Genomic DNA, 22,186 nt, shown 5'->3' on the forward strand with positions numbered 1-22,186 from the left:
TGTCCCTCCCCCTCTGCCTCCTCACTTTGGCCTTGGCCTTTCTCTAAGCCTCAGCTCTGCCATGAGTCAAATGTGGAGGCGGGGGCCAGGTGGCCAGGTTGGTGGGGGAGGGGGGCCTTTAAGATCCCTCCAGTTGAAATTTTCCAAGATGCCCCCTCTCTGGCTGGCTTCGCTCTCCCTCCCTCCCTTTCTCTTAGAGAACAATACAGAGTTTCCTCCACATTGAGAATGAAGGAAACTGTGGTAGAAGGTGGGGGTCTCCACTCCAGCCTTTCGGGGGGTTCTCAGGAGCAGGAAAATCTCCAATAGGCCAGACTGCCCCTGTCCCTCCTCCCAGGGGCTCTAAGTCCCGTGCTGGCAACAGATTCTTTCCAAGGGGTGTTCTCATGCTCCCTGAGGAAGTTAAAAAGGAAGACACAGCTGTGGACTTAGGAGCCCAGAATCAGACAGTAATCAATCTGGGGACTGATAGAAACCAGGCACAAGGCCAAGGTGAACTCTGTCCTTCCCTATATTAACCCACACTCGGGGGCCAAGACCCCTGGAGTGCTGTCCTCCTACATGGCTCCCACATGCCCCCGCCCCGCCGCAGCCTGGCCACATTTCTCCAGCCCACACCCCTCCTACCAGCCTGCCTTCGCAAAGAGGCTGGCACTGGGTCTTTCCATGCTTGGCTTGCCGGTCTTGGTCATCCCTAAGCCCCGCCCTGAGCGGTCTCCCCTCCCAGGGATTCAGGCTGAGCTTTGAAAGGGTCACTTCAAAGAGGACCTGCCTGCTGAGGGCCCAGCCAGATCCAGGGACAGCTCCTCCTCGGCCAGATTCCCGGAGGCTGGGCACAAAAGCCCCACTGTTCCCTCGACCCCCAGACGCCCCCAAAGGCACTGGACATAAGAAGTCTTTCTTTCCCCAGTTCCGCTCTTTACAAGCCACAGCTCTTTGCCACTGGGAGCAGGCCTGGCTCCTCAAGAAGAGGCTGAGGCGTGGGAGGACAGGGAGCCAGCAGGTCCCCCTCTGCCACCACCATACCCCATTGGGTAGCCAGGAGCTTTGGAGCTGACTTCAGGACTGGTAGCCTAGGGGCTTCCCTGCCCCTCAAACACCAAGCGTGCCCAGGCCTGCAATGGCCTTCTTCTTCTCCCATCCTTCAGAACCACAGCTACCCTTCCACACCTCCTCCAGGCAGCCTCCCTGGACTCCCTCTCCTTAGAGGAGCCTCCCAGCGTCCCCTAGTCACAGCAGTCTACCTCTCATGTTCCCAGGAGGCTGGGGCCCTGCCCCCCCACTCCCCAGTACCCTGCAACAAGAACCAGCTCTCACCTGCTCCCCTAACTTCCTACCATAGGGTACTGATCCCAAAGCAGGGCGCTTAAAGTTTCTCTTTCAACACTTCACCCAATGCCTGAATTCTTTCTAGCGCAGCTTGTGCCTGCTCACCTCCACTGATGGGAGCCTCATTATCTCCAGGAGCAGCTCATTGGCTCTGACGTCTCCTTGTTGTGCCCTAAGAAGGTCATTCTCATTTCCATCCATTGACTCTCATCTGTTTGACAATTGTTGCTACTAACAGTGGAGATTACCAGGTGTCGGCCACTTTTCCTCTATCACCTTGTTTCATCCTCCCAGTGAGATTATTTCAGGGGTAAGATTATTTCAGGGGTAAGAAAACAGAGGCTAAAAACAAAGAACTTGGTCAGGAGGGCCACATCACACAGTGAGAAAGGCGTGGAGCTGAAATGTGGACTGCAACAGGCTCGAGGCAAGGGCCCAACCAACCTGCCCCCCAACGTGCCGACAGGCCACGCCAGGCCCAGGCCTCTCACCCGTCACGGCTGCCTGTGTATTAGAAGGACTCCTCCACACTGAGTCTTCTTTTTCCTTAGAGAGCTCCCTGCCAGTCTTTGTCTGCAGATGACGTGTGGCCTAGCCATGGCGGGTAACTGATGTGATTTCAGACCAGCAAGTGGGGAGCAGAGGGGTAGTCAGAGGGAAACAGGTCCCCTGCCCAGGGGCACATGGGTTGGAGGAGGGTGGAGGAGATGACCCTGGGCCTAAGGCTTAGGACTGGAGGTGGCCAGAAATTCCACAACATCCCATGGAGGAAAGGTGCCTGGGTGGCCATGACAAGCTCTGCCTTGAATCAGACACTGCCCTGAACCAGAACCTTGAACCATGACAAGCTCTGTCTTGAACCTCCAACTGAAGCTGGCAGATTCTTTCACTAATCCAGGGTGATGCATTGGGCTGAAGATCTCAGGGCCAGAGAGATGAAAAAGTAACGAGACTCATTAATCCTGCCTGTAGTCTTTTCCCATGTGCCCATTGCTCAGCACCATGTCCTTAAAATTCCGGGGGAACAAGGAGGGTGTGAGCTTTCCTTTCCTGTCTGGGTTTAGATCAGGCACTCCCGCAACAGATAACAAAATGTCGTGCCTCTAGGCTTCCTTCCCAAGACTCCAACTCCAGCTACTTCCAAAGAGTTAGATTACAGGAATCTGTGGTTTCTCCATATTCTGTCAACCAGTCAGTCAACAAACGTTCTCTGAGTACCGGCTGCATGGCTGGCCTTGTGGACACCAAGACAAACACCACACCCTTGGGGCTGCTGGGAATGAGGTGAAGGGCCCAGTCCACCCCTCAGCTCTGCCACTTACAACTAGCTGTGTGACCTTAGGAAGCCACAGAATCTCTTTGTGTCAGTTTCTTCATCAATGAAATGGGACCGTGATACGGTAGCTTCCTACCTCGTGGGAAGCACTATGGAAGTAGCTCCTTTTATTACTTTCCTTATCCTCAAATAACTCCAAGATGTTAGAGGGGACTAATGTGCAGACCAACTGTCACAATGCCAGGGGGAGAGCCGGGCACCCTGGGAGGCCAGGGGCAGGGCTGCTCCCCAGCCTCCACAAACATTTATGGAGAACCGCCCTGTGCCAGGCGCTGTGCTGGCCGCTGGGGACACAGAGAAGAACGGGGCACATTGTCCTCTCCTCCCTGCTCCTCCCCTCTGTCCCAAGGCCCAGTCCCAGAACCCAGCACCGGGTGGAGGGAGGGGTGGTGGTGGTGGCAGGGGGCAGGGTGCGCCATGGACAGAATAGTGTGGAGAAAAGCAAGACCTGGGAGCCTGGAAATCAGGACACCCGGGTTCATGTCCTCCATTCCTGGGCCACCTAACCTTAGGTACTGCCTGGCCTCAGTTTCCCCATTAGAGCATGAAGGAGTTCAACATGATGACCCCTCCAGTCCTGACGCATTCTGACAGGTCACAATCCCACTCTCACCAAGCTTCCAACTCGCCCTAAGTGTGGTCCTTAGGGCATATCAGCCTGCTGTCCCACTGAAGCAGGGGGGAAGAGATGCTCTCCTGGTACTGGCTGGCACAGCCCAGCTGAAGAGCTGGCACATCGCATGAAATAGGGGGGCCTGGATCTAAAGGCGGGTTGTTTGAAGGGGGTGGGGGTTCTGGGGAAAGGCAGAGCCAGCTCCCACAGGCCCTATTCATGGCTGTCTCTGGGGAGGGAGGGAGAGCAGGATCATTAAAACCGGGCTTTGTCCAAATCCCTGACCAAGCCAATATCTCACCTTTGAACCCCTGCAGCCAACAGAGCAGGGCTGATGCCCCTTTGGGAGGGAAACACCAATGAACTGAGCCACAGTCCAAGGGCTATGGGTTGGCCTGGGGTGGGGTGGGGTGGGCATGCTGGGGGAGTCTATGAGCTGGTTCCACCAACACTGGATGGCCGCCTGAGGTCTCCAGTCCTCTGCCCAGCCCCAGCGTGACTACAAGCAGCCAGGCTCCAGACAAGCAACCAGGCTCCAAACCAGCAAGAGATTCACCTTGCTCTTGAGCTGTAGCTGCGAGATGGACCCTGATCAAGGCAGGAGTGACAGTGGGACCAGGGAAAGCTCAAAAAACAGTATGGCAGGATAATAGCATGGAGTCTCCAACCAGAGTGCCACATTCCCTCCTAGATTCTGCCACTTGTTAGTGATATGATTTAAGCCAAGCTATTAGCTCTCCATGCCTTGGTGGTCTCAACTGTTAAATGGGGACAGTAACAGTACATCACAGAGGTGATGTGAGGATTAAAGGAAGTAATTTTTTATAAATCCTGGCCCAGAGTCATTACTACCTACATCTTAACTATCAGGTGTATTAGTAAAGCAATTCCCACCTCCTTAAAGACACATGTTTTTTTTTTTTCCAGGCACTAAGGTATATGTCTATTTGAATATATTTGCATCCCTTATGAATCTCTCCAGATTCCTCTGCTTGGAATCCAGTGTCACGGGGATCTACCTACCCTACTATCCTGGAAGAAACTTCCTTGTGGAATGTTCCCGGCCAGGCTGGGAGGCTGCCGCTCGAAAGCCTCTCCCTACTGGTAACTACAGTCCCTCCTCCTATCACTTAGTCCATTCTCCTGCTTTGTAGTCTCTTTCAACCTTACATACCAGGCAGCCCCTCTAAGTATTCCCTGCAATGAAGGATGAAGGACACGTGCGCCTGCCCACTCCTGCCCTGTTCTGCAACCAGCACCATCCCTCATCCCACTCCCATCCCCAGCAAACCGCTGCACCGCTGGGCAACCAGAGGGGCCTCCTGCATCCCTTCTCCACGGACTCAGGGCAAGTCTGATGAGGGGGCAGAGAGGTCCCCATGCAGGCAGCCCAGCACAAGGCCTGCTCCCTGGGTCCAGTCCTTCTCTGCCTGGACTGGGATCCTTGAAAGCCTACCCCACTGCCCATGGTGTCCCAAAGCCACCTTCCTAACAGCACCCTCTTCCCCAAAGCTTCGCCTTATGCCCAGATCTCATCAGGGTACCCAGGTTCCATCCCTGGCAATATTTCTGTGTGGTCTCAGACCCAAATACCCACCCTGCCCACCCACAGGGCTTTTGAGGTCCTGAAATCCAGCACTGAAGGTAAAAGAGATTTATTGCTCTTACCATTCCCAAGGGGAAGGCAAGGCCTCAGATGCTGGAACAGGAGTTCCCAGCCACGTAAGGGTGGACCCAACCACCTTGGGAGCAAGTGGATGAGGCTGGGGCTAGGGGCCTTTGAGTTGTGTTTGGAGGCGAAATGACTGGTTATGTAATGGAGATTCAAATCGCAGGCCAATGAGCACATCTCAGCAAGAGCAGACACTTTTGGGAATAAGGCTGTTGACCTGGCAGAGGGGGTTGAACCCCATGGAATCAAACCCCATCCGCCCCGAGCTGGGCCTGGGGTGGGGGTGGACAAGGTGAGGGTGGTGATGAAGTATGTGTGGTTGGGGGTGGTTGTGAATCCATGGGACTCAGGCTTAATGACCTCCACCCCCACCCCCTGTCCATCCTGAATTTCAAGTTTGTAATTAGGAAACACTTTGGCTGAAAGGCGCAGGGAGAGTCTGGGAAGAGAGAATGCTCCAGGCTGAGGGAGAACTGAGCATATGTCCAGCTTCTGAGAAACACACCAGTCTCAAAGAGTTTGCAGAGCACCAGACCCCAGCTCCAGCATGGGGTGGAGGAAGAGGGGGAGGCAGCTGAGGAAGAGCATCACTAAGTCCTCCAGCCTTGTTAGGAGAGGAAGAGGCCTCAGCCCAGACCTTGACGGCAACCTGGACCCTGAGGCAACTTCTTTTCCAACCTGGGAAAGGACTGGCCAGACAGCGTCCAACCCTTGAACTTGGAAGGAGGGTGGTGCAGTGTTGGGGTACTCCAGCACCGGTCAACCAGGCTTGGAGGTAGGGGGCTGGCTCCAAAGGGGCCCCGAGGTCCTTACTGGCCCCTCCCCAGCTTCAACAGCTGGCAGATGAAAGAACCCAAGCAAAGCAGCCCAGCGCTGAGTAATGCCCCTGGCACCCCGCACCCAGACCCACCCACAGCCAGTCCGAGGGGGCGGAGGGGAACGCAGCTGAGCCTTCGGGACCATGGGGTCCCGGGGCCCGTTTGTCTTCTCCCAGGAGCCAGTGGAGCGACAGACCCGCTCCCTGAAGCTCATTGTGCGGTCAGGCCCGGCAGGGGGCGAGTGTGGCGCGGGGAGGGGGGTGTCCGGCCGCAGTGGCCAAGGACATCCCGCTCCGGGAACCCCCTCCCCCACTCCCTCTCCCTCCAGCTGTGCCGGGGCCTCGCCAACGGAAAACGAAAACTCGGGCAGAGGAAACGGCGGCAGACGCCCCGCCTGAAAAACCCGGACAAAAGGCGCGGGCCTCCCGGCCCCGCTGCCCGGCCGCGGGGGGCCTGGCACCGCCGCCCTGGTCGGTGCCCTCTGCCCTGGCAGCCCCGTATGCGTCCCGATCCTCTGCCTGCCTTTCCCCTTCCCGCCCCCCTACCCGGGGCACTTCTCGCTCCGGCCCCCTCCTCCGGCCCGCCACCAGCCCAGGTTCCCTGCAGCCGTGCCCGCGGTGCCCGCGGCGTGCGCCCCAGGCGGTGCCCGCCGAGCGGGGGCGCCGCGACCCCGGCCCTGAGGCGCCAGCTCCCCGGCAGCGCCTGGATCCGCCCCCCTCCCCTGGCTCAGCGACCTCACCTGAGGGGGCCCGGGCTCCGGGCGGGGCGGGATCCCGACCAGGCAGAAGGCGACTCCATTCATCGGGCGGCAGCGGCGGCTCTGCGGCCGGGGCACTGCTGGGGGCGCGGGCCGGGACCCGGGAGGGGCGGGGCCGGAGGGGGCGGGGCCGAGCGCGGAGTGTCCCCCCCCCCGGGGGCCAGCCCCTTTGCTCCGCCCCCTGCGCTCCCGACGGGGCGCACCCGCCGCCTCTCCCCCGAGCAGCTGACAGATAAAGGGGGCTCAGGCGGGGCTTTGCGCCGGCGGCGGAGCTAGAAGACAGAGCAGCCTGGGGAAGAGAGGTGGTCTCAGGGAGACAATTTGGGCTGGCCTCCTGGGAACAGGCCCAAATGGATGGTGATCCTGGCTGGGGGAGGAAAGAGGACAAGGGCACCCAACCCAGAGCTAGCACAGGGAGAGAGAGGGATGGAAGAAGGAAAGGAAAGGGAAGCAGAGAGAAACACAATCAGACAGAAGTGGTCAGAAACAACGGCCGAGAGACACAGAGAGCATCACAGAGGCCGAGACAAGATAGAGACAGTGCAGAGTGCAGGAGAAGAAAGTCAGAGACGAAGATAGTGACCCAGGATTGAAGAGAGGGATAGACGGAAAAAAGGCTTAGGGAGCCTTCTATCCAGAGACTCCTGGAGACAAGGACAGACAAGGGTAGGGGCAGGTGGGAGCTTCAGGGGCTCTAACCCCTCTGTCTAGGGCCTTCTTCCCAGGCAAGAGTCTCTGTCCAGGACCCCAAGAAGGCAGAGAAATGGAGACTGGAAGAAAGAGGCTGGTGGGTCCCCCAGCCCTTCAGACACCCAGCCAGCCAGCCTGCCTGGGATTCAGGCTTCTGGACCAGCCCATAGATCTGCTCTGCCGTGGACAACAGTGAGGGCAGAGATGGCGCCAGGCCTTCCAGTCACAAGCTCCCCACAACCTTCCTTTGGGGTTTCATTCCAAGGTAGGCCCCAAGAGCCCCTGAGGTTGTGAGCCAGTTCTTTATTTCCTTGCCCCTAAGCAGGACCCCTCCAGGCCATTTCCTGATGTACCAGGAAGAATTGGTCCCTCAGTCCCTCATTTCTGCTGAAAAGTCCCTCTGCTGTCTAACTGACATCCTTACTTCCTGTATTTCCTACAGCCTCAGCTTACCTCTTTCCCATGCCTTCTTGCAGATTTAAAGGTCTCCCATATTCCTTCACCCAGATTATGAAGAAAAGAAGGCAGAGGCCACAGGTAGATACAAATGGGATTGGGATAAAGCAGGCAACGAAAGTGGAAGGCTGACTCTACCCACGGGAATCACCCACGTTCTCGGGGCAAGAAGACCTCATAAAGCCTGCCTACCTCGCCAGCTCCAAGTCTCCCCAGGACCAGGACTCAAGTCTTGGAGTGGCTAAGAGGGGCCCAGACACCCACTAGGCCGTCCCTAATCCTGTGAGCCGGAGGAAGAACATACCGACTTGTTTTTAAATCTTACGTTTTATTTAATTTCTTTTCAGTTCCCTGGCAGCCCTTGGAAAGGGGATGCTCTCATAATGATGGAAGGGCCCTTCATGACTCCTCTTCCTTCCCCACCTCGCCTCATCAAGGTCATGTGCAACTGGAATTGTCCACCCCACTCCTCACCCCACCCCCTGCCCCTGGCCCTTCTGAGAAGTCCTTCCCGCTATCTAACTGTAACGAATCATACTGCCTGTATTGTCTTGCTTAGTTTTCAAGAAGGTTCCTGTTTCTCCCTCCCTCTGTCCTGTAGCTCCAGGGGTTCCGATGCTGCCACGCTGGCTCAGGGGTCCTCCCCTTTCAGAACAAATGGGCTGTCTCTGTAAGGGGGGGGAAGCAGTGGCACCGGGGGTCCAGACTGAACTGCGGCTGTAGGGGGAGCGGAGGAGGGTGGTGACCGCTGGGGTGCCCCGGCTCACTTTTTCCAGAGCCTGATGCCCTCAGACACAGCGGGAGGCAGTGAGAGGAAATGAGCTCACACCCGCCAGCAGATGAATTCCTCCCTCCACAATGCACCGCGCTCACCTCCCCCACCCTCTCCCACTTCCCAGAAAGTGCGCTCTTCCCCCACCCAGCTGCCCTTCCCACCTCTTCCTGCACCTTGACCTGCACCCCCATTCTGTCCTGGCCCTCTCCCATTGATCTTCTCCAGCCCTTCTTCCTCCTGTCCTTTCCCTCAGGCTCACGGGGTCTCACTCCCGGGTCCCACCACCCACCCCCAAATCCACTCCATGCCTGGCACACGCTTTCTCTGGGGTTCCTGGAAGTAGAGCCCAGCATGGGTGGGGGGCGGGGTCCCTCACTGAGGACCCTCCTTATACTTCTCTTTCTAAGTTCCTCCCCCAGCCCAGTCACCTTCCTCTCAGTTCACAAATGATTATTGGGAATCTTAATATATATGAGGGGGTGGGGGACTGGAGGTTGCCCCTGGGGGTGCGGAGATAAGGCCTAGCTCTTTCCCTTGTGGGGGTCCTAGTCTTACCAATCCTGACTCTGTAGTGAGATCTCCGAAAAGGAGCAGAGGAAAGCTTCCAGGATGAGGGGGCCTTGAGCTTTTTGGGGCTTCATGGTGAGATGGGGGGGGGGGCGAGGAATGGGGGTTAAATACACTCCAGGGAAAAGGACTATCATAGGCAAAGGCAGGAGAAAACAGATTCTAGTGATGTGGCTGGAGCCAAGAAGAGGGTAAGGAGGGTACATATGTGGGCAGGAAGCACGGAGGGATGAGGAAGGAACCGTGGGCGGGGCATATGCCGATGGAGTGACTGGGCCTGAGGCACTTAGATTCCAGCCTGGCTAGGGGGCAGGGATTTAAGAGGAGATGGGCCACCTAGCCGGAAAGACAGGGGGGTGCGGGCAGCAAGGAGATGCGGCTGGTCGGGAGATGGTAGCGGGGGAGACCCTGAATGAGGACAGGGGCAAGAAACATCAGAGGCCCCCACGACTTAGTGACCAGCTGGGTGTTGCGGGAAGGAGATGAAAAAATCTGGAGTGTTCTGAGGGAGAGGGGGCATGCCAGGCACTGTGCATCCTTTGTATGTGTTATTCCAATTCAGCCTCACAAAGGAGCTTTGCAGTAGATACTATAATCCTCATTTTATGGATAAGGAAACTGAGGCCCAGAGAGCTTGAGTACCTCACCCAAGTCCACCCAGAATCTGAATCCGGGTATTTGGGCTCCAGAGTCCACACACTTAACCCACAAGCTGTGTTGCCAAGTGGAAGAGTGACCAGCACCTTAAACTCTGGGTCTGTCTCTCCGAAGAGAGGCCTAAACTGGAGACACAGCTTTGGAAGTCATCAGTAGACCCAGGGCGTTCCTGAACCAAGGAAGTGGCACTGTGTTGGGCAGAGAGGGCACCTTGGGCAAAGAGGGGACCGGTGGAGGCAGAGGCCAGATTTCACAGTGAGGAAAAGCATCATTGGGGATGAGGAAGTGGAGGCAGGCCTGTTAAGAAAGTTAGCAGCACAGGGGAGCCCTGGGAGAGACTTGGGCAGGAGAGAGACGGAGGGGTGATGAGTTGAGTGAAGGAAGAAGCTGCAAAGCTCTAGGCTCTGTGTTCCCCAACTCCAGCTAAGGCAAGAGTTGGGAGGGGCAGTCAGGGAGGGGTCCTCCGACCAGAGCTGTCCACAGGACCCAGCTGTCCACAGGACCCAGCTGGCCCAGGACCCATCTAGGAGTTGCATGCTGTCATCAAGGAGCACTGACTCCAGAGTTCAAAGGCCTGGGGTCAGTTTCCCCTCCTGTCCACCTAGTCGTATGTCTTTGAAGAAAAGGACATGCTCTGCTCCTGTTTCGTCCTCTGCAATATGAGAACAGTAAGACCCTCTCTGCCTGCCTCCCCACTGGAAGCTCACACTTGATCATGGATTCAAAGCACCCCGGGAGCTGAAAAGGAGAAACAGTGCGTGGAAGGGGGGTTATTGGAACTGTGGGCCGGGTGGTGACCCTGGAGAACAGCGTCTGTCCTTCCACCGAAGGGGGAGGAGCACCCTCTGGTGGAGAAGGGCGGGAGGGCAGGACTAGAGGGGATGGGGAGGAGAGGTTTGTTCCTGTGACTCTGGCTTTCCAGCACCCAGCTTGTCCTCTGCTTGTCCCCTGAAAGCAACCCACCCCCACCTAAATGCTCACCTCTAAAGCATGTGCGGGCCCAGTTCATTCAAGGCAAAAGATATTTATTAAGCCCTGATTACATGTAAACTGCCGTGTCCGGTGGTGGGGACCGTCAATGTGCCTGCCCTCTTTGGGCTCAGATTCCAGGGAGAGCAAGAAACAGCAGAGGATGGCTAGGTCAGGGCTGCAGTGTTGTACAAGCAGTGCACTGAGGAAAACAAGAGGGGCCTCCCATAATGAGGGCAGAAGGCAGGGGCCCTGGGAGGCTGGGTGTGTGGCTAAGACCTTGAAAGCCATCACAGGGCAAGTGGCAGAGGAAGGAGGCCCAAAGCTGAGAGCTGGGGGATAGGGGATGCGGGGGGGGGGGGGCGGTGCCCAGGTTCTGGCAGAAACCCCAGGCATCCCACAGAGCAGACCTCGCTGAGCATCTTTAATGGTGTAAGGGTAGGGCAACAGGCCACTCAAGAAGATGCCAGTCCCCACCCTCCTCCCTGCCACCAGGTCCCTCAGGAATCCCACCCAAACACCCCTCAAGGAGGGAAGCTACAGAGCCTCTAGACTGGCTGGGGCCAAGGGCCATAGGTAACCAGCCAAACAGCTGGGAACTCAGGCCAGAAACCTCTGGACAGTTGGCTCAGGGGTGGAAGCAAGGGGCTGTGGCTTCTCTAGGCTGGCAGCCGGGCAAACAAGCCACACCCAGTAAAACCCTGGTGTCAGGGCAGGGAATAGGTAAGAGATGCCCAGTCCTGCCATTCTCCGCCAGCGACCCCTCAGAGGAACCGTGTTTGTCGTGATGCGGGGACAAGGAAGAGGCCTTGGGCTGGGGTCCCCTGCCCTTGCAGGCTCCCAGCTGTGTGATACTGGGGCGTGACATCAGTCCCGTGGCCTGGACTGTGTATAGAAGGCTAGCAGATGACCTCCAAGAACCACGATGTCACCTGACCCATTGCCAAGATGTGTTCAAATGAGTTGAGTGCCTACTGTGTGCCAGGCTTTTTACAGACACAATTTTATCTACACCCAATGACCACCCTGTAGGGTAGGTGTTATTATTAGCCCCACTGTATAAACGAGGAAACAAGGTCCGAAATTTCAGTAACTTGGTCAAGTCTGATGCCAAGCCTCCGCTCTATGAAGCAGGATCTGTAGGAGTAGCTAGGCCCGGTAGTGTCTTCCCAGATCCAGGAGGCTAAATTCTGAGGTTCTATTCGAGGGCATTTAAATTCTTCCAGCAGCTGGCCTGCAGTCCTGCTTTTGCCACAGGCCCCCAGAGCCCGCCCAGCTCTTCTACGGAAGCCTTGCACACAGGGGGGCCACGACCCACTCTCCTCCCTGTCTCCATTGTGTCCTTCAAGGAGAGGTGGAGGGGCAGGGGAGAGGAGGGAAACATGGAGGGAAGGAAGAGAAGGGGAGGAGAGGGGAAGGGAAGGGGAGGGGTAGCTCCCACCTCCCCCTGGAAGCTCTGGAAATCCCCAGCAGCTGCTCCCTCTCCTCTGTCTGGCTCTGAGCCAGGCCTAGGAGGGAGAGGGGAGTTAGATGGGAAGAAAAGAGGGGCAGGGCACTGACCACAGGGGGCAAGCCCCTCCATCTGGGCACCCCCCCCTGTGAGATTCCAGGCATGCTCCCTTTTAAGAGACCCTACATGCCAAAATCCACGCATACCACACAGACACATTGGGGCGGTTCTCGCACTATAAAAGGATCCTTCGCTTTACAAGAGGGCTCAGCACACGGGAAACTTAAAATAGGAGCTTCCCTTGGTGGGGTGAAAGAAGCTCCGATTTCAGAAGCGCCCCGTACACACCATGTTTCCGGCTCCTCCAGAAAGCCAGTGACACCCATGGGGCCAGCAGGGCTGGGGCTGCCTTCAGACATTAACATCGGCCTGGACACGTCCCTGGTCATGCTGAACATCAGCATCCCCAGCTGGGGGTGGGGGGTGTGACTCACAGTCCAGCGGACAGGCTGACTGCTGTGCTGCTTGGCAGAGATGTCCTGGGACACCTAGAAAGGACCGCGACAGCCACTGTTCACCACCACTAGCAGGGATTTCATAGCGGCCCAGAGAGAGGACAGATATACAAGACCTCCCAGTGTCCCTTTGATGGGCGCGGGAAGGAGCCCAATGTCCTACTCTCTCTTCTCTCTCCTCCCCTCCGCCATGCCAGGGCACAGAGGAGCCAGAGTCTGTCCTCTGGGAAAGGGGAAACAGCTGACCCCAAGAAGAGGTCTAGAAGGCTGATGGGGGGGCAACTGAGGGCTGCTTTTAGGAGCAATTCAGGCTGAGCTGCACTCCCAGTGAGCTACTTTCTAGGCAGAAAGTAGCAATGATCCCTAGCCCTACCCCCCCTTTTTGTTTATTGAGGTGAAATTCACACAACGTAAAATGCACTGTTTTAATGTAAGCAATTCAGTGGCATTTAGGACTGTTCCCCCAGCCCCCACTTGTTGATACTCAGAGTGGAGGACAGCAACAGCAGATAATGACGAATGGAGTCCCCTTCTCCCTGCCAGGCCTGGTTCTGCCACTGGCCATTTAAATTAACAATGAAGATCCCAAACAGGCCTAGAGACTAGACCAGCCCACAGATCCTCCCCACACAGCACACGCAGCCCCCAGGGGAAGATATCCAGAGCATTCTCACCTCCCCAGAACTTAGGCTCACCCCCACCCCTGACTCCTTACCCCTACCCAGCCTCCCGCCCCTCCTCATCACCACCACAGTCAACCCAAGAACCCCTCTGCCAAAGGTAGGGGGTCTGCGCTCAGTCTGAAGGGGAGAGGTCTCAGAGCCCAGGGCCCCAGGCCACTGCTTCAGGCGGAGCAGCCCCAAAGAGCCCAGGAGTGCGGACAAGCCCAGCACTTAAAGGCACACCCAAGAACAGAAAATCCCACCACTCCAGACCCCACCCCAAGACCTCCTACCAAGTCAGGATTATGAAGGGAGTAAGGCAATCTCAAGAGCAGCGCCCTCACTCCTGCCCAGGCTGCTGCCTCTCAGAGCAGGAGACTGACTGCCAGTCCAAATAGAGGCCCCCCTCACTCACCTAAGGGGACTGACCCCCCCTTATCCATTTGCTGCACACCCCGGAGGAGGTGAGGCTCTCTAGCCTTAGGGAGTCTTCACCCCTGCCCCTTTCTGATGGCGATTGTGTAAATGAAAGTCCCCGGGGCCTGGCTGGGGTTGTAGGTCTGCCTTTGGGGGGCATATGGAGAAGCTGCCCAGCCCACCCCATCTTTTCACTGCCATGAAATGGTGGCAGCAGCTGCTGCAGCTGCTGTAACCGGGTGGGGAGGGGCGGGCTGGGAGAAGACCCTCCATGTGTAGGTGGGGGAGGGAGACGGTTGTGTCCTGTCGCTGTAAGGTCTCGCTAGGGGGTCGGCGGTAGTTGGCGTGGGAGAGCTCCCTCCATCTCCTGTCACTCCTTCATTCCGCAGGGCCTGCAGCCCCCTCAGGCCTAGGATCCTAGCAAGGGCTGAGACCTTCCCGCGTGCGGAGGGGGGCTTCTAAAGGAGGGTGCTCTCCTGGGTGGGGAGAGAAGCAGCGTGCGCGCCCTCTGTGTGCGCCTCCCTCTGTGTGTGTGTGCGTGTGCATGTGTGTGTGTGTGTGTGTGTGTGTGTACCCACTAGCTCAGTGTCACACCAGCCTCATCCCTCGCCCCAAGCTCCCGCCGGACTCGGAGCCTTAGCGCCCCAGACCCCCTCCCCCGCGGCGCGCCCACCCTCACCTGGTGCTTACGGCCCCCGCCCTGCCCTCCCAGACGCGCCCCCGCGCCCCGCGCCGGCCGACCTGCTCCATGCTACTGTCCGCTACGCCGTCCTCGCCGCGCCGGCCCCGGGGGGCGCCGGGGGCGGCGGCCCCTCCATGCGCCCTGTCGGTGCGGCAGCCGGGCGACCGCCCAGCGCGAGGAGCGCGGGTTGTCAGCGGCCCGGACCCCCGCCCCGCCCCGCAGGCCCCGCCCCCGCCCCCGCCCCGCCCCCTCCCACCCGCCGGTGGAGGCGCCGCGCTCACACTCGCGCGCGCGCCCGCGCGCATTCGGTCACACACACACACACAGAACGTACACCCGCTCACATCCAGGGGCTCATCCCCGCCAGCACACCTTGTTCTCCCTGTCCTGGGGACATCGTTCTTCCAGAGAGGACACTCTCCCAGGGAAGACCCTGGCTTCATGTCCGAGATTTAGGACTTAGAAGGGCCCCACCCCTCATGTTACAGGGGCCACAGAAGGGTTTGCCAGAGGCCACACAGCAGCTTAGTGACAGAGCTGACCCTGTGGCCCAGATCACTGTCTCCAGGCTGATGCCCCTCCTCCAGGGTTGCCTGAGAGCAGGTCAGAGACACCCACAGAGTCTGGGACACAGGGGGACACAGCACTGTCCCCTCCACTCCCCCCCGCCCCCACTGCCTGTGAGCAGGGGTCTGGATCCTGTGACCTTGTGAGGACAGGAGATGGTGGGGAGGCATCATCCCTCCTGTCAGGATCCAGCCTCTATTCAAATGTGTTCTGAGGTCCTTGGCTGGGCGTGGGGAGCAGAGACAGAGATTCCTGTCGCCTACCGGGTGCCCTGCCCTAGGCATATGCCAAGCGGGAGGAGGGGCTGAACTCGGGCCCACTGCCACAGAATGGTCCTCTGAAGCCCCCAGTGCCAGCCAGGCACCTAACTGGTGGCAGGGCAGCCACCCACTCTGGGAAAGACCAAAGAGGTGTCAAAGAGACCACTTCCCCACTGACACCCCCCCATCAGAGGTGGCTCCTGATGGCCCACTGCCCCTCTGTCCTGCCTCTGACTGGATAGGGCGGCACTGAGGGCGATGTCACATGAGCAGGCATGTGAGAGGCCGGCGTGCTGCCCAGGAGTGAGGAGTCCAGAGCAGACAGAGCTGGGAACTAACCTGCCCTGAAGCTGGAAGCAGGGTGGGAGCGTTGGTGGGCAGGGGCTGGCTGCCTCAACTCCCTACCCCCCCAGGCCAGTGCCCAGGCTGGCATGAAGGGGGGTTTACCCCCTCCCACTGCACCCGGACTCTTTGTTGGGCACCAGAGGGTGAGGGGGCAGAGGGCGGGAAGCTCAGATGGGGCGAGTTAAGATCCTCAGTGGGCCCAGACAAAGGGGGCTTTATAGGCTGGGTGTGGGGGACAAACTAGGGGGAGGGAGGCAGGAATGCAGTCCGGGGAGGCCCTGAGCTCAGGGGCAGCCTGGCTTGGGGCTGAGGTTGGACTCCCCCGGTCCTCCCATGCTTTGGCCCTGTGGGGTATTTGCTGTTTGCTCCTGGAACTACAGCCAGGAGTCCTGGCAGCCCTTCATCCCAGGCTGCCCATCTCTTCAGGGGTCTGGTGGGGACTCACCACACACTCCCAGTCTTCCCTGCCCTGCTGGCTGCCCCCTCTCTTGGCTCCCCTGCCATGCCCTCTCAGCAGCCTTGTGGCCGCTGTCTGCTACCCAAATGAGTGAGCGCCCTGCTGGCTGCCTGGGGAGGGGAGGGACAGATTTGGGTGGGGTCACAAGGCTAGGGGGTCAATGGGGCCCTTTGTCTCTTCAGAGGGAGCCTGTCCTGGGCTAAAGAGACAGGAGACTGGGAAGAGTGCTAACGGCCGGCATGCATGTACCCCAACCCTGACCCCGCCTCTCCCAGGTCCTGGTGGAGCTGGGCCCTGGGCTGTGAAGGCAGGGTCCATTCTTCCTAGTTGTTTCCCACTGATTGTCTTTCAGGAATGAAGCAGCCACCGGGAAGTGAAAACAAGGAGGAGGAGGTGGCTGTGGCAGCAGCAGCCACCCACGATGGGCTTCTGGAACAGCTGCTGCTTGGCTAGACCTAAAGTCTGGGCTTGGGCTTTGCAAGGCTGAGAACTGTCTGTCCCCAAAGATGCTGAGCGGGCCCTAACAAATAGACTCCTACTAGCCAAAGTCACAGTGGCTAGAATGCTAAACCCAGAAGCTATTCAGGAAGCCCCATAAGCAAAGGGTCCCTGTGAGGACTGCAAGATCCATGTGTGCAGCTTCCCAGTTCTCCCTCTTTCCTGGAAGCCCAGGGCCTCGACAGGCTCTGGCTCTTTATTTCTTACTGCTCCTCCCCACGTGGCCCAGAACCTTCAGCTACAGCCTTACCGTAGAGGGGCAGCAGTAGAAGGGGGCAGGGCCCAGCCCAGGTCACTTGACATACATCTTATTGAATCGCCTTCATAAGATTAAAACGACATTTGTCTTGTCTCTTAATAAGTGTCTTGGGCAGAGGCGCCCAGATGGCTCAGTCGTTAAGCATCTGCCTTTGGTTCAGGTCATGACCCATAGGGTCCTGGGATCAAGCCCCGCATCAGGCTCCCTGTTCAGTGGGAAGCCTGCTTCTCCCTCTCCCACTCCCCCTGCTTGTGTTCCCCCTCTGACTGTGTCTCTCTCTATCAAATAAATAAATAAAATCTTAAAAAAAAAAAAAAAACAGTGTCTTGGGCAAAAACCTCATTTTGAGCGGTGGGGGTGGGGGGAAGCCCCAGCCTGGTCAGCACCAAACTTTCCAACCATCTCTTTGAGAAGCTTTGAGCCCCACCAGGGGGAGACTGACCAAGATTCAAGTCCCATGTCTGCCATTCCGTAGCTGGGTGGTGCACTCACGTCTGAGCTCCGAGCTTCCTCATCCATAAGCCAAGAGTGATGTCAGCACCACCTCACAGGGTTGGTGGGAGACTGGGGTGGGAGTATAACATTCTGGGCCCATTGACAGACACATAAACCATCAATGGAAGTTGAGTGCTTTCTACAAAGAGCTGAGTTCATTCACCTTATGTTGATTATTTATTAGCTTTCGTGTATCAGGTGACAGTTTTTAACCTTGTTCCCAAATTCTGGGACACCATACTGGCTACAACCAGGTGTTTCTTTGGGGGTGGCATCTGCCTCCCACTGGGTGGGGAACAGAAATGAGGAGGGCAGTTTCCTGATGCTGATTTCTGCTCCGCCCCCTACCCCCCAGCCACCCCTCCCCAGCCTCCTTCCCTTCCCCTTGGAGCCTCAAGGGCTCCCTGAGGAGCAGGAGAAGGCGGGGTGGGGGGGGGGAGGATCTGAGAGCCATGGTTAAGGCCGGCTACTCCTAGAGTGGGGGTGCTGTGAGTCTGAGAAGGGAGGAAGGAGAAGGGTTACCCAGGAAGGAGATGAGCAGGAAGGGGGGGCCATGGACTGCGGGCCGCTCCTCCACCTGCTGCTCTGTGAACAAAGCCAAGAATGATGCAATTCTGGCCCCGTTGCAGCTGAGGCTCTAACCAGGCCCTGAGAGGAAAAGTGGGCATCAAGGGTGGGGGGGTGTGCAGATGCGGGGGGGCCTGTGGAAGCGCCGGCTACAGATCCCCAGCCCAGCATGTAGCTCCCGGACTCCTCCTAAAACCCCTCACCCAAGGTCAGACCCCTCACCAAACAGGCACAGCTGCCTTTGAAGCAGGAGCTAGACATGATGCAAGGAGGATATCATTCCATGCAGCCTCCTAGGAGGGGCTGGCGCCTCCCCTAGGGGAGGGAGATGAGAAGCCCCAGAGGCGGAGCTGGCTCAGAGCCCCCCGCCCCCCCCCCCCCCGCACCCGGTCCTTCACGTGGGGGTGGAAGGGTACTCAGGCTGCAGCTCTCTGTCCCCCTCCTCTCATCCCAGAGACAAAGGCAAAATTCTCTGGAGAAGGTGGGATGGGAAAGCTCAGGAGAACCCTGACCCAAGCTCTGCTTAGGGTTGCACATCTTTAGAGAATTCAATAAAACCCGACGCAAACACCAAGATGGGTCTGGGGCCCCAGTGCCTGGGGGAGGTCTGGCATTCCCCTGGGGTGGCCATCAAGCCAGCGGGGGACAGGGTGGGGCCTGGGGGAGGTCTCTGCCAGCTCCTGGGGTGTCTGCCCCAGCTCCTCATTCTGCCTGGGAGCCAAGAGAACAGAGCCTTCCCCCATCCCTGCACTTGGAGAAAGGAGTCTTGTTCCACATGCTAGGACCATGTGGAGGATGTGCCCAGGCCAGGGTCTCCGAGGGGACAGAGCACTAAATGGAGGCAGCAGAAGAGGACTGGAGGTTCTGCGCTCTGGGATGTTAAACCCAGCCTCGCCCCACTGCTGCCCAGCCAGACCCGAGGGGACAGCTGGGTGGCATAGCCCAGAGGCGCCGCTAGGTGGCAGGAAAAGCCTAAGAACTCACCCGGTGCCACCTGTTCCCATCACCCACCGCCCCCCCCCACCTGCCTGCCCAGCCTTATCCTCCCGAAACCTTCCCCCCTCCTCCCTCCAGCCCACCCCTCGCTGCAGCCTCTGGTGACAGCCCTGAAACCTTTCCATTTTTCCTTCTGCTTTAGAGAAGGCAAAAAGCTCTCAGTCCCTCTCTTCAAAATGCCACTAATAATGATAATAATTAGTGCCTGTGGCTATTTATTGAGTGCAGAAGATGTACCAGGCATTTTACATGCATTATCTCATTTACTCACTGATGGGGTAAGTAAAAATACTTTCCCTCTTCACAAGAGGAGACAGACTAAGAAAGCATAAATAGACGGTCCAAGATCACACGACCCGCAAGTGGGGGAGCGGGTGTTCTGACAGGTCTACAAGGGCTGGGCGGGGTCCTCCCGGAGCGTGGGAACGAGGGGGTGTGAGCATGGAGAGGGGACAAAGGACCCGTCAGATGCATTTGAGACCTTCCATCCCCGCTTCTTACCAATCCCCACCCCCCATACCTGGCCCCTTGAGATTCTAGGAGTGTGTCTTAGTCTCACGGTGAGTGTAAAGTTTAAAAAAGTTTGCCTGGGGCCCCTGGGTGACTCAGTCTGTGAAGCGACCTACTTTTAGTTTCTGTTCAAGTTGTGATCTCCGGGTCATCAGATCAAGCCCCATGACCGGCTCGGCGCTTAGCTTAGCTTGAAGTTAGCTTGGGACTCGCTCTCCCTCTCCTTCTGCTCCTCCTTCCTGCTCTCTCTCTCTCCCTCCCTCTAAAATGAATAAATAAATCTTAAAAAAACAAAACAAAACACCAACACTTTGTCAGAGTGAGTCAGGCTCACCAACCCTTGCTCTGGCTGAGAGCCCCCGCACACTCCCCTGATGCCTCTTCCACAGACTGAACAAGGCATTCTGGGTTCGCTCCCTGCCCACGTTGCTTCCCATGTGAATCCCCATTCCGGTGTCGAGTCCACCCCCCAGCCCCGGTCACCCCCATTCAGCAGCGAAGGTGATTCCAGCTCAGAGGACCTAACCCCAGGGCTGCTTCTAGGGCTGGCCTGGCTGCCTTTGCCAACATCCAGGGGGCACCTGTCAGTGGGCTGGCACAGCCCCGGGGGGATGGGGGCAGGGGACAGAGCAGATGAACCAGACACAGAACCCACTGTCCACAAGCAATAAGAGCTCATGTCTAAAGCTGGGCTTGTACTGCCTTCTGCATATGGTGTCCATTCAGGGAAAGAGCCCTCGATCCAGAAGAAAAGGAGACGGATCCCTATGGCCCTATTCTTCACTGACCCGAGGGCATGGAGGAGGGTGACCGCTGCATCCAACGTGCAGAGAAACTTCAGGAAATTTTAACTTCCAATCTCCCACACAGGATGGCTGCAGCCAGATTGTCCCGTCCCATTTTGAACATCCCAAACTGCGCCCAGGCTCAGCGGTGACCTGCCCACGCTTAGTTTTACCTCCCCGTATAAAGCTAGGTAGCCTTGATAGCCTGTTCTCCACCTGTCTCATCACCCCTGGATTTGCAGAATAAAGGCCCAGAAACAAAACCAAGTTCTCCGAAGTGGGTGGGGTGGGTGGGGGAAGCCGGGCTGTGACACCACAGGGGGATGAGACCCAAAGCCCAGCATGGGCTTTTTTAAAGATTCTTTTTTAAAGATTTTATTTATTTGACACAGAGAGAGAGCGCACAAGCAGGAGGAGCAGGGGGGCAGAGTAAGAGGGAGAAGCAGGTGATCCCAGGACCCTGGGATCATAACCTGAGCTGAAGGCAGAGGCTTAACCAATAGAGACACCCAGGCACCCCTGAGCTGAGCTTTTTATTTATTTATTTATTTATTTATTTATTTAAAAAGATTTTATTTATTTATTTGACAGAGAGATATCACAAGTAGGCAGAGAGAAAGAGAGGAGGAAGCAGGCTCCCTGCTGAGCAGAGAGCTCAATGTGGGCCTTGATCCCAGGACCCCGAGATCATGACCTGAGCCGAAGGCAGTGGCTTAACCTACTGAGCCACCAAGGCGCCCTGAGCTGAGCTTTTTAAATGCAGACTTTCTGTTGGGGGAGAATTCACCAGGGACGGTAGATGGTTCCGTGTAACTCCGGGTGGCTGGACGAAGCCTGCTGACCCTACGTGGGGAGCACGTTCTACCAGAGGACAGCCCTGGTGCTGTAACACTGTTGGTTGCAGGAAGAAGCGGTCTACACCCCACCTTTGGGCTACCTTGTGTTACAGTCATGTTACATCATTCACACTCTTCCTTCAACCACCCAAACTCCAATTTCTTGAGAAATTCTGAAGAGAACTGACATTTAGTAGTTAAGAACCCCCTATGGAAGCTGCCTTGTGTGAAAGGTGAAAATCCAAGCTCAAGGCTGGCTGGGCTGGGAGAGCAAGCAGCACTCCCGGGAAGGCAGCTGATGTCCCCTTTCCTCAACCACCGCCACCACCTTGGTGAGTGTACTCGACTGGGTCAGCCCCAGGGGCAGGGAGAGAACTGAGCAGGACCTGGGCTCCATCCCTCCCAGACCAGAGGTCGGGATGAGCAAGCAGGCAGATGCATGAACAAACAGATGGCCAAGGAAGGAGGATTGGTTTGGGCCACAAGTGGCTGGTGACAATTCCAGAGGTGGTCCCGGAGCAAACCCTTGAAGGAGTAGTTTCCAGGTGGAGAGAGTGACAGGTAAGGGTCCCCCAGCATGAGGGAAGGCGGAGTGGCAGAAGAAGGGATGCTGTCCTCGGGGGACACTGCGTGTGTCACAACCAAACTGCAGTCTGTGTGGCAGGAGAAGGAGAAACAGTTGGGTGCCAAGTTGAGGAGGGAAGCTTTTCTGCTCTAGGATGAGTCATCAACTAAGGAAGGGTTTTCAACTAAGGAAGGGACTTGAGCACTTCTTTTCTTGGGAAGGACTTTTTAGAAGGACTGGAGAGAGGAGACAAGATGCAAAAAGACCAGCTGGGAAGTTTCTGGAATTGCCCAGGTGCGGAAAGGGGGACGTCTAAATTAGGATATGGCAACGGAGTCCAGACAAAGTCACAGCGTAAACAGGGATCAGTGCATAGGATTAGTCTGGTCAAATCTCCTCCTGAAAAAATTTCTCGGACAGGGCTCCACGAGAGGCCAGCGGTGACTCAGCTCATGCCTCTTCAGAGCTGGAGTCAAAGCCCGAGCCTTTGGCTGAGCGCCAGATGAAAAGGTTGTTCTCCAGAATCCAAATGGCACCGACAGGCCCTCGAACCATGAGACACAGGACGCTCACAGTAGAGGTGAGGCGGGAGGGAACCCAGAGAGACTGAAAACTCCCTTCTCCCTGCTCATCCTCACCCTTGGGGACACACGCCAGGACAGAGAGGAGAGGGGCATCACC

General features: G+C 57.4%; 1 protein-coding gene across 3 annotated transcripts in view; it reads right to left on the reverse strand.

The window, feature by feature from the left end:
- Positions 1–14,555, reverse strand: part of ARHGAP23 (Rho GTPase activating protein 23) — a 78,151-nt gene extending 63,596 nt beyond the window's left edge. For 2 of the 3 annotated variants that reach the window (XM_059148059.1, XM_059148061.1), the window contains exon 1: positions 6,508–6,633. In XM_059148059.1, the coding sequence (XP_059004042.1) occupies positions 6,508–6,570 (63 nt within the window). In that variant the 5' untranslated portion in view covers positions 6,571–6,633. Of the gene's footprint in view, positions 1–6,507; positions 6,634–14,424 lie in introns of those variants that run through there. The other variant, XM_059148060.1, reaches the window with a different exon arrangement.
- Positions 14,556–22,186: the final 7,631 nt, after the last annotated feature.

Source organism: Mustela lutreola, chromosome 15, assembly GCF_030435805.1.
Source record: "Mustela lutreola isolate mMusLut2 chromosome 15, mMusLut2.pri, whole genome shotgun sequence".
NCBI lineage: Eukaryota > Metazoa > Chordata > Mammalia > Carnivora > Mustelidae > Mustela > Mustela lutreola.